The sequence below is a fragment of the Papaver somniferum genome, unplaced genomic scaffold, assembly GCF_003573695.1.
Source record: "Papaver somniferum cultivar HN1 unplaced genomic scaffold, ASM357369v1 unplaced-scaffold_10, whole genome shotgun sequence".
Classification (NCBI taxonomy): domain Eukaryota; kingdom Viridiplantae; phylum Streptophyta; class Magnoliopsida; order Ranunculales; family Papaveraceae; genus Papaver; species Papaver somniferum.
This window is the reverse complement of record NW_020618825.1, coordinates 19,375,327-19,393,820: the sequence shown is the minus strand read 5'-3', so window position 1 is coordinate 19,393,820 and position 18,494 is coordinate 19,375,327. Positions and strand designations below refer to the sequence as shown.

At 35.3% G+C, this 18,494-nt stretch overlaps 1 protein-coding gene across 2 annotated transcripts; it reads left to right on the top strand.

Moving 5' to 3' along the window:
- The first annotated feature begins 16,156 nt into the window (after nucleotides 1-16,156).
- Nucleotides 16,157-18,003, top strand: LOC113326614 (salicylate carboxymethyltransferase-like). Of its 2 annotated transcripts, none has more exons than XM_026574310.1 (4): nucleotides 16,157-16,388; nucleotides 16,564-16,995; nucleotides 17,072-17,329; nucleotides 17,435-18,003. In XM_026574310.1, exons 1-4 carry the CDS (start codon nucleotides 16,308-16,310, stop codon nucleotides 17,810-17,812), a joined length of 1,149 nt encoding a protein of 382 aa, XP_026430095.1. In that variant the 5' UTR covers nucleotides 16,157-16,307; the 3' UTR covers nucleotides 17,813-18,003. The 2 variants fall into 2 exon arrangements, with proteins under 2 accessions (XP_026430095.1, XP_026430094.1); XM_026574309.1 differs by having other exon boundaries at nucleotides 16,555-16,995.
- The last annotated feature ends 491 nt before the right edge of the window (nucleotides 18,004-18,494 follow it).

Genomic DNA, 18,494 nt, shown 5'->3' with positions numbered 1-18,494 from the left:
AAAAGAAATGCGTAGGTTTTTGAAAGTGGAAAAATAAGAGTGAACCAAAAAAGGTTTTATACAGGGGGGAGCTGTTAAACTTACCGGCATTTGCAACCGCAAAATGTCCCGATAGGGAAATCAATGGACCGGATCCAAACTCTCAACATCTGGATAGGTAATGGGCATATGTGGGCCCCACTTTTTGTTACCCGCAGAAGAAAAATCAGGAGAACCTATTCGGTCAACTTATCATTTCTGTTATACAGAGAGAGGAGTTTTGAAAGGTTAAAATGTTGGCCTTTGACTTTGAAAAAATTGATTGATTTCACAACGAATTTATGTTTTCTTTGAGATTTTCGTTATTTAATTGGTTCGGACGAGGTGAAATGAGTAAATTATGAAAATCCTACCACCGTTAGACGTGATCTGGTCCGTTTTATGTTGGTTTTCTTTTTGTTGGCTCATAACCTGAATTTAATCAGATTCAATCCGAAATATAGATATCAGATCGATAATTTGGCTCAACTATTGTCTCGAAGATATTCGAATCAGATACAATATTAAGACATGTATATGATCCAATCATAAAAAGAAAGAAAAATAAAATCAATTGAGTCAGAAAAAGACAAATTCATGTTTCCTTAAACAGATAGGTATTCAGTAAATAGGACATATGATCTGTGCACACTCTTTTAAAGAGTGTGCACAAAATTAAACTCGGATTGATAGTAAAAGGGAAACAAAGAAAAAAAATGTCATTTTTTTTGACAATTAATGAATAAGATGTTACATTTATACGTTTATGTGACTATGTCAAAATATGCATGTATAGATAACAATCAGCAAATAAAGGAAACTTCCCTACTTGCTTATACCTAGCTTTGTTAGATAGTTTAAAGTGTTTTAACCAGGGTTTTTTATTTAAATAACAAGCCCTTAACCAGTGCCGTAACGGTACGGGCCATGATGTCGGTTCATTTTTAATATATCGTATAATTTGTGTCCCTAATACTTATCAACTCCTTATGATTTAATATGGGTTTTTCATAAAGATAGTTGGGATTTTCCTCTCTTTTTTTCTTGTTTTTTTCCTTTAATATTTTACCGCCGGAGATTTGCTCAAACGAAAGAAATATAATCTTAACTTCCAGACACTTTTTTATTTAGGTTCATTGCTTATAATGAGATAATGCTCTACATGAACATGGAAGTTTAAATATTTTTTGGAATTATGTCATCAGAATTGCTCATCTCAGTGAAATCAACTAATCAATATCGTCCATAAAAGTCTCCCCATGCTCCTATTTCGCTCTAACTGACTCATCTATCATGGTCATGTTGTTGATCCTCCTAATAGGCAGAGAATAGTATTTTTTTTGTATCGAACAGATGATATAAACTCTCCAATGTGACATGATTTTCTTGCAATTTTCAACACCCATTAGATGATAATGTTTAAAATGTTTACCCATTACCTTTTCGAAGGGATTGTATATATGCGAACCTCTGTCATTAAATTTTCAACAAAGTATTGTGCACAACAGTTCGTCTTAACGAAGGATTTGGTAACTTCAAAAGTCTTGGACATTTTGTCACTTCTATATGTTCCTACCTTCACTTGGAATACAATTTGGCGACACATTACCTCATAAAGAACCTTGAACACATATTGTACTCCCTGATCCTATTTCAAATTAATAGGTTTCAATAGATCCTTTACCAAAAGTTGGCATCTTCTACGTTGAATATTTATAAAAAAAAAATTATGATATTGTGGATCGTTGCTTTCTAAGATTGTAGTTTTCAGAATTGGCCTCTTCAAGTCCCACGGTTTTCTAAGTTTATATATCCTGTTTGTTTCTAACATTTTAGTTAGCCATATTATGTTTGTTACTAATTTTAAACTTGATGTCATCTTCTACTGTGAACTTTATGTGATTTGAGAATCGAAATAGTTATACCTCTTTCATTCGTATCAAGTAATGCGTTGTATATCCCAACAATTCTTCTAAAACAATTCCTTTCCTTTGCCGTTTCCGGACCATAAGTAGCCATTATTGTCAAACGCAATCTGTTTAATTTTTGTTTATGTTATGTATTTGCAATGTTCATTTTTCTTAAATAAATAGATTGTGGAAAAACTAAAAAAAAAAGAACATAAGTATTACATCGGGTCTAAGTTACTATATCCAAAATACTCCGGACACTGCTTCTGGTGTCTTGCTTCCTCAAATTCCTCGTTGCATCCTATACAGTACATGCAACACCAATTATTTGCGAAGTGAGCTATTTGCGCAAGTGTGATCAATGTATCCCTTACCTGTAATAATAATAACAACAAGTCAATTTTTTTCAAGGCGTCCAGTTGTAAATGGTATGAATATAATAGATTTGAATTGTACCTCAATCTTAGATATCACCTTCTTCTCACATAACATAGCGATTGAGGAAGGACAAATCTTGACCACTCTTTACATAGGAAGAGTTAGCCAAATTATTGAAGTATTCTCAGTCATGTTATGCTTTGTGTGATCTACCCATATGTATCTACTATACCTTCTAACCCAGTGAATGAAACCTATACATATTGATCCGTAATTTGATATTGTTGATTTGTAATCAAGAGGTCGCATGATTTGAGAATGTAAAATATAAAAAATATTCTATAAACATCGGAGGAGAAATTTAGATTTATGATTTAGAGTTTTTTACGATGATTTTGATGAACAAACATAATTTTCAAACAAATATTTTAGAATGCAAATACATTTTCCTGGTCAATAAGGTTTTATATCGGGAATTGAGTGAAATTTGTTGTCTTTGTAGGTAGTTGTCGCGAAACAACTCGACATTGATGGTCTTTCAGGAAAAATAATGTAATAGTACTTGAGAGAGCGATAATGTTCTCTTACGTGGGTAAACCAATTGCCTTTATATAATACGGATACCGTTTCAGTGATCCAATAGTCATGATCATATTGTCTTATATGTTCTGGTATCATCCTCGAAATATTTGGTTTTTGTCCTTATCAATCGTGCTAAAAACAACCAATTACATCTTTCACAATACAATGTTGCATGTTTTGTGAAGATTTTTTTTTTACTCGGTCAATAAAACTCACTAAAAAGCAAAAACTATTATTATCCACTACTATTACCAACACCCACCACCATAAAAACCATCCGCCGCCACTATTTCTTCCACCAATATTAACGTTACCGCCTCCACCATTCACAAACACCCGCCACCATTTATACTAACCCTAAATCCACTACCATCATTAGAATTAATATAGTTTTTAGTAAAATTACTTATTAATAAAATTATGTATTTATGTTAAATTATTAAAGGGACATTTATAATAGAATTAATCATTATGAACAATCAATGAGACACTAATTAATAAAATATTTAAAAATGGTTAAGTTGAACAAACACCAGCGGTAAATTTATCTTTGCCAAGGACAAATCTTGACCACTCTTTACATAGAAAAATCGATAATAAATAATTTCATTTGATTTGATCTTGATTCGTGTCGTTTGTTTAATTATTACAGAACATGGCAATTGATTGCACCAATTTTTTAAAATAGGGACGCCTGTTTTATCGAGTTTATTTTAACATTAGAATGATCAACCACGTTTTATACTTTATAATATAACATTACATATTTTGTGGCGTTACGAAATTAGCATAATATGTTTTTGTTCACCAATACCCGCCACCACCATAAAACCATATGAATCCATTTTTTTTATCCACCACCACCTAGTGGCAGAGTCAAGGGTTGACTAACCTGGCTCTAACCCCTTAAACTTTTAATAACTACATAAATTTTTTAGTTTATTTTATAAATAGTACTTTCACCATTATATCTATGGTTTAGTCCACAAAAGTTTACATATTTCTTTTTAAAATAAATAAATAAGCCTCTTCAATGTCAATTTTTGACTCCACCACTGCGACCATCACGCTGCTGCCCACCCCATGTAGGTTGTTGGACCCATTTCTAATTTTCAATCACAAATGCCATGCATGAGGTTTAGATTGAACAAAATGTCGTCAATTGATTAGTTTCATTATTTTTTTTCCGTGTATATATTCTTTTTTGTATTGCAATCAATTTTATTTTAACATTAAAAAATCATGATTTATACGATATAGTACCAAACATAACAGGGGTGCCATTTGGGTGCTCCAACTACCAAACATATCATCCGTGAAATATATGGTACCTTCATTTATCAAAAGTGTTAAAAACAACCAACCACATCTTCCACACTACGATGTTATCGATGTTGTAACGACAACATAAAATTAATATTGTCCATCACTACTCACCAGCACTCACTGTCACTATTTCTTCCACCACAAACCAGGGGCGGAGCCAGAATTTTGAGGAAAGAGGGAGAAAAAATTCTTGGCAAATTGGATACATGTGAAAAATGGACTTTGTATCCCATTTTACGATAGAAGAACAAAAATAAATATAATTGTGCTTGGCTCGGCCCTTAACCACCACTAATATTTCGGCCTCCACCTTTTCTACTACTCATTGTCGCACAAATGTCTGTTGATATTATTTATCAAAATTACTTATTAATAGAAATAAATATTATAATTAATTAAGAAAACCTTTATAATTAAAAAATGATTAGTCATTTATTATGAGCAATTAGTGAAATACTAATTAAAGAACACTTTATAATGAATATATTATTTATTATGTGCAATTAGTGAAACACCAATTAATAAAGAAATTATGATATTTAAGTTGAACAAACCACCACCGTTGATTTATATTTTCTATTAATTCCAACCAAGGTGGAGCACTGGTTAGAGGACACTCTTATGACACAATAGGTCATGAGTTCGAACATCCCCGTTTTTGTCTTTGAAAATCCATATCTCGACTTGAGCATTCATTTTTCATTCATAATATTAGAATGAATGCCATGCATGCGAGTTATAGGGGTGGTCGGGAGAACCACAGCCCTTGATTTATCTTTGTCTGGACAAATCCTGACCACCACTAACAAAGGCAAACTTAGCCTAGCTTTGTTTTGTACTAATGATTACAAAGTTAGATTTCCATCATTTAAACAATTACTACTTCCTTTTTTTCTTTTTCTTGATACTGAACGGCTAGGTGCACCCCCTTGAACAGACCTGGCCAGTTGGACTAGCCCCACTAAATGAGAGACTCAACCTTCCCTGATGGGAATCGAATCCCTACTTCTCGCCCACACTATGAAGGAAAGGGAGTGCCTTAACCACTGTACTAGACAGTTATTGACAAAAGAAGAAATTTTTTTTATAATCTTCAATAAAGCCACGACGGGGGCGGAGCCAAGGTCCACCCACCCAAAAAGAAAAAGAAAAAAATCCAGAATCCATAACGGTGAGTCGATGACATTCGTGGTTGGTTCGAACCCTTTCAATAACACTTTTATAAAACCGGTGAGCTTAATTATTGGGCTTCGCTGGACTGTTTCCAGATGGGCCGATCTTTTCACACGAATTTTTGTTCAGGACGGAAAGTTCGCATATAACACAGGAACTTGAGAAAATACACGTGCCTGGTTAGCAGTTTCAATTAGACGGCCGTTTCATTCGTCCCGACCAGTTCTCAAACATTCACGAATGATACACCGAATTGCTAACTAAGATCTAAACTAAACTACATACATTTATTCTAAACTAATTAATTAACAAGAAATTATGATGCACATATTGCAACTACACTACTTGATTGACTAAATACTGTATTAAAATCACAATTAATTAATTCAATTAAATCGGACCTTGATTAATTTCTTTCTCCCTCTCTAAAATTAATTATGACAGTAATATTAACCTCTGACTGCAGACTCAGCAGCCGTTGTTGTTTGTTGGTTGAGGCGTTCATCAACTTAAGCTTATGCTTCTTCTCTTGCACCGTCTTATTACCTCCACCCACCACCACCGGCCTTCAACCATAGACCGGTCCTATAACAAATATATATTGGAAGACGCTAAAATCATATCCATATGCCCCCAAGTTTCGCCTTTACCTTTGCCTTGGTTTATACATACCCTGGTAATTTTCAGATGAATCGTAGGGTCTTGAAGATAGACACGTCATTTCCTCTTCCTCTTCCCTCGCAGAAGTCGCTGTATTTGGATCTGAATCTACTGCTCCAAATCTATCAAGAGGTAGAAGTTGATGTGTACGAGTACGAGAACTATTTTTAGTGTTATTATTATTAGTGTTGTCTCGATGAGGAGGATCAATAAGCAGCATCGTTCTAACAAAACAATCTTCCATCCGTTTCAAAAAATATAAATGTTTCTCATTTGTCCATAACCCACCGCACAAATCATGATGATCTTCCATTCTTCCTCTTTGTAGTTCCATCGCCATATATATCGATCTAGCGTAATCTAGCTCAAAGGGCTAGAGTGCTAGACCCTAATGAAGAGAAAAGGAAGAAAATCGGAGAAAGTATGACAAAAATTTTTTTGCGTTGTTGTCGAGATAGTTTTTGGGTTGTGATAATAGAGATCTTCTTATACGACAAGTCTACAACCTAAAAAGAGATTTTTATTCCCCCTAAGATATTTTTGAACAGATACTGATCCTAGATACCGAAAAATATCTCGCTATTTTGAACTGATATTAATCCTAGATGCCGAAAAATATCTCGCTTTTCTGTAAGGAGGCCTGACAATAACTAATTATGGTTGATGCACCGGAGTAGTCGAGATATTTTCTTTCTTGAGCTGCATACGCCTTGTTTTAGTCAAAGATCAAAAAGGAAAGTTGTGTACAGAAGAAAAGTCTGACATTTGTTTTTTGTTCTACTCGTATATGCTACACACGCATCACCATGAGGTGGGTCCTCAGTATTTTCCCCATGAGGTGTCCAAACCTAAACCCCATATACCGGCTTGAATGAGGGACCTGCGGTGGGTCCTTGGTTGAATGTGAACTACCATTTGGAGCGCGACACCTCACATGGGAAAACTTTTGGGAGGAAGTGTGGGGTACAAATTAAAGCATTTTCTTAGATATCTTAGGTTTTGATTGCAAAGTTTCTTAATGCGGTACCATTTGGCTTGGGAGCGTAATAATTTAGGATGTGATAGTAGATATTATTAGGGCTGTATATGGGTTGGATTGGGTCGGTTTTGACCTCACCCACCATCCAACTCATTGATTACGGGTAATAGGAGTTGTCATCCGCAACCAACCCATCATCACAATGAATCGGTTTCATCCGACACACATTACGGCGGATTGGATTGGGTGGGTGGCGGATAATTCGTCTTTTTTTTTTCCTTTGTGTCCCAATTATTCTTCTCTATCGTCTACCCCTAATTCCTCTGCTCTGTTATGTTTTTATTCCCAAAACCCTTAATCTTTTAGAAATAAGAAGAAGAAATAAAGACAAAGGAAGTTGGCAAATTGTAGTTGTGTACACATATATCTCACTATCAGACACGTGTATATAAAAAGGTACGTGGAAAGCATGCAGGCCAAAACATCAAAACATGATGCGTCACGAAACACCAAATAAACCCCGAAGAGTTACTTTATCTCATCCCCAAAAGAGGAGCTAAGATCAACGGTGGAGAGAAAGTTAGCTGACACGGACTGACAGGGGCAGAAGACACTTGTCTGACACGAGCAGATCCCTCAACTACCCACATTAAACACTCTGAGCAGTGTACGTGTCGACCAACCTGTGGAACGAGCGAGGATGCCTCTGCGGGATCAAGGGGCAAACGCAGACCTCCGCGTGATGGACGCAAGGACACAAGAAGATAAGGTTCCAACGGTCTTCAGAGATGGGTCCCACGTTCTAACCTTATAAATACCCAATCTCCACCAAGAGGAAAGGGGATCGAAAAATATCAGGAAGGGAAGGAGAGAGAGAGAGAGAAATAGTAAAGGTAAGTTAATCCCTTAGAGGAGAGAAACATGTAAACCCCAAAAGTCATTCAACTATTCGTGTAACCGTGAAGAACATAGTAAAACAACAAACCCCGTGGATGTAGGCCTTAGTGCTGAACCACGTAAACCTTGGTCTTATTTACATTTCAGCACTTTACATTCATTTAGTTCCGTGCATGTTTACTTATATGTTTTGTTTTCCTTAATACTTATATCCCATGCACAAACGCCACGCATGGAGTTATTGGATGAGGCCATGATAAACCCGAAGGTTTTGAGCCAATGAATCAACACCAGGGTACCATCTTCATAATCTCTTTAGATGATAATGATTGATTGTGAGCGTTCGGACCCCCTCGTGGTTTGTGTGCTGACAGCAGTAAAACGGTAACAAGTTTTACAAACCACATGGGGAAGTGGTTGCTAGAAATCATTTATTTATGATGAAAGGACTGGAAATAAAACAAAAAACAAAGCATATGGGAAAGGAAAGTAATTTCTGATAAATGAATCGTTGGGGATAGTTGATGTTGCAGAAGGAAGTAATTGTAGATCTGCCGCAATATGATAGACAGAAACGGAGATGACGATATGAACAAAAAGATGATTAGGGCAACTGATGCATCGTGTACTTCTATTCATTATAAAGCATATGTGTAAGTCTTAGTAAATATGTTACACGAAACAGAAGCGTACAACAACACTTGCTGTGGTGGTTGTGTTGCTGTCTTCTAACCATGACGTCATGAGTTTGAACCTTCGAACCTCTCAACACGCACTTAGATTTTATTTTTTCTTTGTTATACCTATATGCTAGATTAGCGGCTGTGATGTAACTTAAGGGGCTTAAGCCGGTTGGATGGGGTGTGTATTTTTTTGCGGGTGTGGTTTGGGTTAGCAGGTTGGGTCGGTGTTGTGCATCCCTAGATATTATGTCTTCTATGAATTTTTGTACACCATTGAACTTCTTCTCTTCTGAACCGATCAAGGTTAAGTCAAGTGGTCAATAGCTCAAAAATACCCCCATGATGTGTCGTAATTAAGTGCACTAGTTCATGGCATTAAGCCACGAACCCAGCGGCTGAGGCAGTTAAAAGCAAGGGTGTACAAAATGACTGAAGGTATTTAGTCATCTGGTTCAGTTCATGGTGTTACTCTCCATGAGCCGCTATTGAATTTGTATCGACCGTTACTGATTAGATTCTTTTACCTATAGGTTATGCATGATCAGACATGAAGAATCTGGTCAAAGATGCATCAATGTGACCATTGAGAGATGCTCTTAGACAAGGAGAAATTGCAAATTGCAGAAAGAGGATCTGAGAACAGTTATTATTCAGGTAAATAATATCGAATATGGACCGATTTAATATGTCTATATACATTCCTATAAATAACAGTAAGTGTATACAAGTATAATTTGGTATTCTCTTGGCTTTTGTACTTATAGGACTTCGAGCACTCGTTATGAGAGGTAAGACCCCCTGTTTCTTCAAGTGAACCTGGTTCCTAAGAGGTTTGGAACAAATAATTCGGAAATCTGTCTTTCTAAGCATCAATTCAATAGATGCAAAGATTTAAGAAGAAATATGTAGCAAAGCTTGTATTTCAACGTTGGTCAGATTAGTGTAACCGAAACTATGTTGATTTATGATGTCTAATTGTCCTTGATATTGGTTTCTTAACATGATTTACGCATAAAATGGTATATGCATGCAGGTGCAGAATCAATATATATTTAGGTACATAAATCTGCCGAAATTATAGCCGACGAGATTCTTTTTTTAATCTGAAATTTATTTTGTAACGGATATAAACGTAGTAAAAACATCCGTTGCACAAATCACCTAAAGGTTGGGTTGCTGGTGGTGGGTTGTTGTTCGTGGTGATAATATAATAAAATTTAAAGGTTGGGTTGATTTTTGTTTTTGTTGGGGTGATTTAAATAGTAGAAGGGTAATATAGACAGTTTATGTTAAATGGGGGTTTTTGTGAACATTTTGTTTTGGTGGAGTTTTTGTGCATGGATGTGACACCTTTGGGGTTATAACTCGCGGACCGTTTATATAATTAATTAAAGTGTGGTCATTAACGGTCAACGTGGGTCAACATCCATTCCATGTACTAAGCCCTAACATTGGATAAATGTTAGACGAAAGGCTGCACCTGGACAAAACCTGAGTACCAAAGTCCAATTATCCCCTACCAAAAAGAAATCTAATTTTTTTGTGTCAATTGATGACTTACAATTTACAAAAAAGTGACCATATAAAGGTCATCCTCGCTTCGCTCGGTCGGCCCAATGATTTAGGTTCTTCCAATATGTGTCGGTGGATTTGTTGTTTAGTAGTGGAACTACTGGATTTTTCTTTTTAAAAAGAAAAAAAAATCTCCTTAATGTTTTTCACAGGTTTCAACAGAACTCGGTGTTATATTAAACTTAATCAGATGAGATCGAGTAGATTTGAATAGATATACTTCTTATTTTCGTGGATTTTTATTATTATGTAATCTTTGTTAATAGCATCTAGTTTCTTTTTTAAGATGTTGAGTTATGATCTCAATAATGATGGAATCCAATAAATGCAAAATCATAATGAAAAGAAGTTACAACTCTTACATCCGTCGGATATTTTTATCCTGGATGAGACCGGATGGTCGGATGCAACATTTGTCTCTAAAAATGTTGATTATGTGTTGACATAATTTGGGCTCCTAGATAAGATTTCACACAAAAAATTTGTTCAGAGTGTCGAAACCGGGAATTTGGTGTTTGAGTTAACTGAAATTGTGTCAATACACCCGTATAAATTGTGTGAGTAATAATTAGATTTCGCGACTATTTCATTTTCTTTGTTCTTCTAAATCCTCCAAAATCTAACCAAAAATTTCTTTCAAATGGGGCTAAATTTTTTTAATTGCACTATAAACTGGTTGTAATTTACTTGAATACCAATTTTTCAATGACTACAACGAAGTAGAAAAAATCGATAAACATTGTGATGTGTCGAATTTTAATTAATTTTCAGTTTTTTCTAATTACTTCCATGCAGTCTAAGCGAAATTTCTTTCAGTGCCAAGTTAGATGCAGATGCCCACTCGGGTAATGACACTACAAAAATGATGATTTCTAGCCACGACCCTATTGCCACGGATTCATATATATGTGGCTATTGACCACATATTGCCACGCCAAATCCGCAGTCGTGGCAAATAGACCCCTCATTTGCTACGACATAGTATAAATTTGCCACGAATGTAGGTTTATAAGTTATCAGCCCGTCGGATGATCTCCACTGACGGTAGAGTGGGACGTGGGTATTGTAAGGCTTTTGCTTCGGGAATAAAAATAGTGCCATAGCTAATATTGCCTAAATTATAACCCGCGAAGCTATCTAAAAACTCAAGTCGTGCTAGTAAACGAAAAGGAACCAACGATCCCATCTTAAGAGATAACTCCCACTCGCCAGTTCCCCCTCAACTCTCCCCTTTCTCCGATTATGCATATTAAAAGAGAAAATCAATACTCTGAAACCCTTTACGCAGAGAAGACAATCTTTCAAGTAAGTTCGTGTTTGTGTAAAATTAGGTATTCTTATTTCTATTTTCATAAACTAGGGTTTTAAAGTAGTATTTGTTATTTTTGTTAAATTCAACCTAATTGTATATCTGTATTCAATTTTTTTATAATGATTAATAGTTATATCTTCTTTGATTTGAACTGTTTTCCGATATTGTATCAGATTTGGAATAAAGAAATGCATCAATTTCTTATTTCTCTGCAAGTCTTCATCGATTTTGAGATCAAATTGTATCTTAGGAAGCTGGTAAGAAAGTTGAGTACTTGTTCCTTTCATTTCCTGGTACGAATGTCATACGTTTTGAGTTTCTGTTAGATCCACAATATGATTTTTGTTTTATCCTAGTAAAGGTTCTTGCTTTAACATCAACTCTATTATGTCTTTCTTTATCCACACGGTGGGTGATTCCAATTTCAAGTGAAATCTGTCTATGCAAAAACCATTATGTAAGTTTTTCTAGGTTGGTTATTCCATAAGAATAGATCTGTTTTTAGTAAGAGATGTGCATCATGAATGTGTATAGAGAATCCATTCTTGTGAAACCAGCTGTTTAAGGGTAGGTTATTGGCTTAATTATCAAGAGTTTATGTAAATGCTTTTCTGTCTGGTATTCTCTCTCTAGAAAGGAAGGAGAAATATTTCCTCTTGGTTTTGTGTTTCAGTTGGTGATTAACATCACAAATTGTCATTGACCTTGATATATTTGGTAGAATCTTGTTTTAGCAAACTATTATCTGGCAAGTGTTGTGTTTAGGGGAACTGTAGTATCATTCGCATCTTTTATAAGTCAACTGTATCAATTCTTTCTATTTAACCACTTTACACAGATTAGGAGGAGGCTTAGCCATGAGTGTTCAGTTCGATGTGTGTGGTAATCATCTTTCAATTAAACGTTTATTTATATTTTGAACAAGGGGGATCCATTTTTTCGGCAGATGGTGATTATTTCTTACTGTTGGGATGTGGTATGTATTTCTGAAGGTGCTCATATTACTTATATTCATTCAAGGAGCAAGGTTTCATAAAAATCACATCCTAGAAAGCTTGTGATCATTATGTTCTCACTTGATTTTTATTCCTTTTCTAGGAAAGAGGTAAAATCTAAATGGTTTTCAGAGGCCACACAGGCTACTTGCATCGCATAGTTGCACGTAATTCAAGAAAATAAGTAATCCTTTAAACTACCAGCCTTGCTTTGTGATTTTCGTAGGCACTTGGCATTCTGTATTTTAATCCTATTATTATCACTCATGCGCTCTGGCCTTTGGGTTTTATATAATAACCGGTTCGTGGATGAGAGTATGTGAATATTTTTGTTAGATGTTTTCCAAGAAAATATATTACAATTCAGAAATGATCCTTCTGTCATGCTTTTGTTTCTCTGAAATGTTCTGCAGTAATAATAATGTGGAATGTAACCTTAACTACTCACATATTATAATTACAAACAAAAAAAATATACCTAGACCAAAATTGATAAAGTAACTTTACTATTTCCCATTAACTAATATTTTGAGTCATGCTTGAGTTTGGTTGCACTTCTGTCATTTGATGTGTTCTAATATAGATTGCATAAATGGAAAACGTAGAAACTTCGTAGAGCCAGAGAAGCAAAAGAAGTCAAAGGGATTTCCTTTGGGTTAGGTACATTGTTCTGGATTCAAGTGAAATCTGGCTGGTAAGGATTTATGTGTTTATATAACAATTGCTATTTTGTGTGGTGGTGCAAGATAGCCGATATTTATATTCTAGGTGTGTTTGTATTCCATTTTATGTGGCACCAAAAGGCTGGTATCTACTATATTTTGCGTTCTAATAGTCATGGAAGTCTAAGATGTGATCATGAGAGACCAGATTTCTTTTTCTGAGAGAGACCAGAATTTGGCAATCTGAAAAGCGTTAACTATGTAGGATGAAATTATGTTCATCTACTTGACAACATTCTCTATGTAGCTTATGTACTCTCAAGTAATTTAATATTTTCAATACTAGAAAATGAACCCATGGAGCACTCCCTATAATGTGGAGCATTCCCTAGTTGGAGAAGAGTCGATGGTTATTTTGTCAATAAATTTCTTCATATGTTAGAGGCATCTTTGTTTTTCCGTGGCAATGGAATGAGACTGCTGGATGTTTCTCTTTCCTATCAGATAAACTTATTTGTTTCTTCAAATATTTTAACTAAATAACCCTATTTTTATGTTCTCCGGGCCTGTGGTTTTAAATATTTTAACTAAATAGCCCTACTTTATGTTCTCCAGGCTTGTGGCAGTGGTAGGAGTCTGGATCTTTCCTGCTTGTAAGTTCATTTCGAGAATTGGAACTTGCTCTCCGACGCAAGACTTGGTGTTTGATGACTATCAAGTAATTTATCATTCCTAGAAATCCTTGAGGAAATTAATTTTGTTCCCCATATGATATGATCGTTGTGTATCTCTATCTACCAGTTTCACTACTCTTTAATAATTAAAGGCGTAATCATCTTTTCTATTTGCTATTTGATCTCCAATAGTAAAAGATCACATTCTCTCCGTTCGAAATAATTTTTAGTATTATCATCACATTTAACAGAGCCTCTGGGTCTCTTCTTATGATGACATAGTAATGTGAACTCCAAGAATCCTTCAGATTTAATTGTTTTTCGGACTATTCTGATTTCCTTGCTTATGTTTCTGCCATGGCCTGAATTTATGCATAACTAGGTGTTTTTGCTCGAGCCTCGAATATGTAAGTGGATATTTGTATTTATTTGAATCCATAGGTGTACATGGGAGAATACAGTTTGTTATTTTGATGTGTCTATGATTCTATATCTTCTTAATTGGATATGGTTTAGACACAGCTTATATTAATCATCCATGGATGTTGGTAGTATATAGTATATTTTTTTTAAATGTTATTTGTCATTTATATCAAATTTGATGTTTATATTTTGCAGGTTCCATTGAAATATATTTGTGCTCAAAGCTATATGTTGATTAACTTTGGAAGTTGATGTATTTTATTTTCCCACATTCGATTAAAATTTTCTTTTGAAACCTGTACCAAACTCGAAATGCTTTACTGTTAAATATTTTTATTTGCTTTTGTTGAATGTACTCAATCAGATAACCTTGTAGTACTTGTGTGTGTTTTGAATGAAAGAATTGTTTTGTTGGAAATTTTGTAGTATTAATATTGGTCATTTTAGTGGTTAGCAACCAAAAATATCATGTTTTAAACAACTACAGTAAAATCCATGGCAAATAATCTTGGAGCAACAACCACAAACAGAACAAATAGCTGAAACCGTGGCTAATAACCAGATACGTGAGACATCCAACTGATAATCAGCCACGACGGGAGGCGTGGTAAATGCTCTTCCACTAATAGCCACGCTGTAAAAACCGTGGCAAACACCGTGGCAAATAGTATTAGCCACCGGACTCTTTGTTACGGCATGCCAGCCGTGGCAAGTTGTCTTTTGCCACGTATTTTTTATCAATAGCCACGCTAATTTGGCGTGATTAAAACTTAGTATTTTCGTAGTGTGAAAAACCAGGTGTTTCGATAAGGCATAGCACAGTTATTTGTCCAATATGCACTCAGGTACTAATATGCAGGTGTTTCACTGTTAAGCTAGGCAATGCTAGCTAGTAAAAGTGAACTCAATGTTTCAAGTATTTGTCTCAATGTCGGTTTACTGATAGGAGACAGAGATGAGATATATCCATAATCCATTAGCTGGACATTTGGTGTTTATATAGGGCATAGTTTCTTGGACTGTCATATTATGCAATTTTAAACGTGTTTCACAAATGTTCAATTATTATTGGAAATTATCATAAATCCATGTAGAGAGCTACAGATACAAGGACATCGATGTTGGTATGCAATTTACCTAAATCATTTTATTGCATTCTGAAGGAATCTCAAAAAACATGTGCAGCCAAAGAAATAGCTATTGAATATTCTCAAAAAACATGTGCAGCCAAAGAAATAGCTATTGAATATTCACGAGCATAAAGCACATAATAGTACTGCAACAACAGTACTGCGACAAAGATGTAGTACCAACAGAAAACCAAAGCCACACAATGGCTATTGTAACCTTCAAACAAATTCAGATAAATACAGATTATTGTAACCTTCAAACAGATTTAGATAAATACAGATTATTGTTGTTTTTGGTGAGATTATTACTCCACATTGTCTGGGCAACCTAAGATCCTGCGGTTTATAATCTTAAGGGCCTCTTCACTCATTGTCAATTGGTTTTGAGTTGGATGCCCATATTCTAACATGGTATCAGAACGGGCTATTTGCGACGGGTCATTTGACCGCGTCTTTACTCTGCGTCACCCGATTTAATTGTCCACGTGTTAGACCCAACGAGACTACACGTGAAGGGCGTGGTGAGATAATTAGTCCCACATTGTCCGGGCAATATAAGATCCTGCGGTTTATAATTTTAAAGACAGCTTCACTCATTGCCAATTGGTTTTGAGTTGGATGCCCATATTTTAACACATTTTATTAAAAAAAAAGTGCCCAAGAGGCCATTCAACAAATAGTTTTAACTCGTGAAAATAATTTTAAAATTCTTGTTTTTTTTCCAAACATTACATACCTCCGAAAGCTTCCATTCCCAAGGGGCAAGTGGTAACCGAGTACGACGCACTGTTACTAGTGATGGAAGTTGTATACACTGCTATAAATACTGGGAGTAATTTACGGATCCTCATATTGAGCAAGTCCATCGTCTAGTATCATCTACTGATCAGTCATCAGTGCCTGCAAGTCTAAGATTTCATCAGTTAACAATCTATGGATCAGGTGATCATTCGAAATGTCCACATGAATGGAGGCACTTCTGAAACAAGTTATTCTGCTAATTCATCGGTTCAGGTCTTTCGTACACACACTTAAGAATAACTTTAATGCTTAGGTCTGTTTAAATAATTTCTAATGTTATCTCTGTGAGCAATTTTCAGTTTTCTTCTGATAAATCATTTTGCAAAATTGTTGCCAAGCAACCCCTTATTTTATTTTTTTGTTTTTGTTAATTTTTAAGAATAAACAGAAGAGAGCTATATTAATAACCAGACCAATAGTAGAGGAGGCGACATTGAACGTACTATCTAAGTCGTACATCTTTGCAGCGAAGTCTAAGCTGAAGCGTACTACTATAGGCATAGCAGAGTTAGATTGTGCATCGGGACCTAATGCATTGTTAGTCGTCTCTCATATTTTGGAAACTATCTACAACAAACATTATAGATCTGGTAGTGTTATGCCTGAGATTCTCGTGTTCCTTAATGATCTTCCCGGGAATGACTTTAACACCCTTTTTAAGGATGTGGGAAGTTTCTGTGATGAATTAAGAAGAAGTAATGGAGATGGTTTTGGACCATGTTTTGTTGCTGGAATTCCTGGTACATTCTATGGTCGACTGTTTCCTAGTGACACTCTTCACATCGTTCATTCTTCCTATAGCCTTCAGTGGTTATCGCAGGTGACTAGAGTAATATTATGTATCTATCTAATTTCATTAAGTTTCAATCGTTGCGTAATTAAATTTCTTCTAACAGGTACCTCAAGGGATTGAGAAGTCGAACAAGGGAAACTTTTACATCACAAAATCAAGTCCTCCATCTGTAATCACAGCCTACTTAAACCAATTCAAGAAAGATTTTAGGGTGTTTCTCGAGTGTCGCTCGGAGGAATTAGTTAACGGAGGAAGAATGGTTTTAACACTCGTGGGTAGAAGCAGATCAGATCCTACTAGTAAAGATTGTTGTTCTTTCTGGGAATTATTAGCTCTGTCAGCCCATGACATGGTTTTACAGGTAAGATATAATATAAATATATATGTAGTATAAAAGTGAGCTAATACCAACTTTACTGAAATTAATAAGTTTAGAATGACTAAAATACATGTAATTTTTTTGTAGGGAGCCATTGAAAAGGAGAAATTCGACTTATTTAACATTCCTAATTATTTTCCTTCCCCTGAAGAAGTAAAGTCTATAATTCTGTGCGAAGGTTCATTCACAACTAATCAACTAGAGACATTTCACGTGAATTGGGATGGTAGTGATCCCAAGGAAAATGCAAATTCAGTGACACGTAACAAGTTAGAAAGTAGCCATTACGCAGCTAACATCCTCAGAGCAGTGTCAGAACCCTTACTAGCGAATCAATTTGGGGAGGAGATAATGGATAAATTGTATGGTAGGTTCAGGGAGAGAATTGCCGAATACGCAGCCAAAGGGAAAACTGAGTTCACAAACTTAGTTATCTCCATGACTAAGATGGAAAAAGATCTATAATATAGTCTTTATGCCCTATGTAATTCCACATCGTCCGCACAGTGTAAGCCTGTAAGCCGAAGTATTCTGTTTGTTAATCTTTTGGTACGAGCGTTTTGTAATTTTTATTGCGATATATTTTGGGAGTTGCGATTTTGGATTTGGTTAGAGCTGTCTCTGACTAAGTTAAAGTACCATCATCTTACACGAGATGGATAAAAGTGTTGTCTATCTCTGTTTTTACATAAAGGCACACTCACAAACATATTCGAAGCCATAAAATAATTTGCATTATAGTAACTTCTAAATCACATGTAGGTAGCCCTAAACCCAATTGGTCTTTCTCTTTTTCTTGAAAAAGGCAAAAATAAAAAAGAGTGTAAAGATAGCGCCCTCAAAAATACAAGAAAAAATGGCATCAATCCAAATAAAAAACAGTGTAAAGATAGCACCCTCAAAAGAAACAAGAAAAAAGTGAATAGAGAGTTTACAACTTACTACTCTTCAAACAAATGTACTCAATCGCAAACAAAATCATCAAGTTTGATGTTCTTAAATGAATCAACACTTATACACCAACTAAGTAACAACAACTTGATATCTATAGTAAGCTCATCTTTCTTTTCAGATGATCGAACAACCCACCATTAGAGTGAGAACCTATTTTCTTGTTATGTTGTCGAAGTATTATTAACTCTGTTGA

What these genes read in the sequence shown, in the direction of transcription:
- LOC113326614 (XM_026574309.1), top strand. Translation starts at nt 16,308, where the DNA reads ATGGATCAGGTGATCATTCGAAATGTCCACATGAATGGAGGCACTTCT. An exon ending in GCCTTCAGTGGTTATCGCAG is followed by an intron (nt 16,996 to 17,071) that starts GTGACTAGAGTA and finishes TTCTTCTAACAG; the next exon opens with GTACCTCAAGGGATTGAGAA. An exon ending in CCCATGACATGGTTTTACAG is followed by an intron (nt 17,330 to 17,434) that starts GTAAGATATAAT and finishes ATTTTTTTGTAG; the next exon opens with GGAGCCATTGAAAAGGAGAA.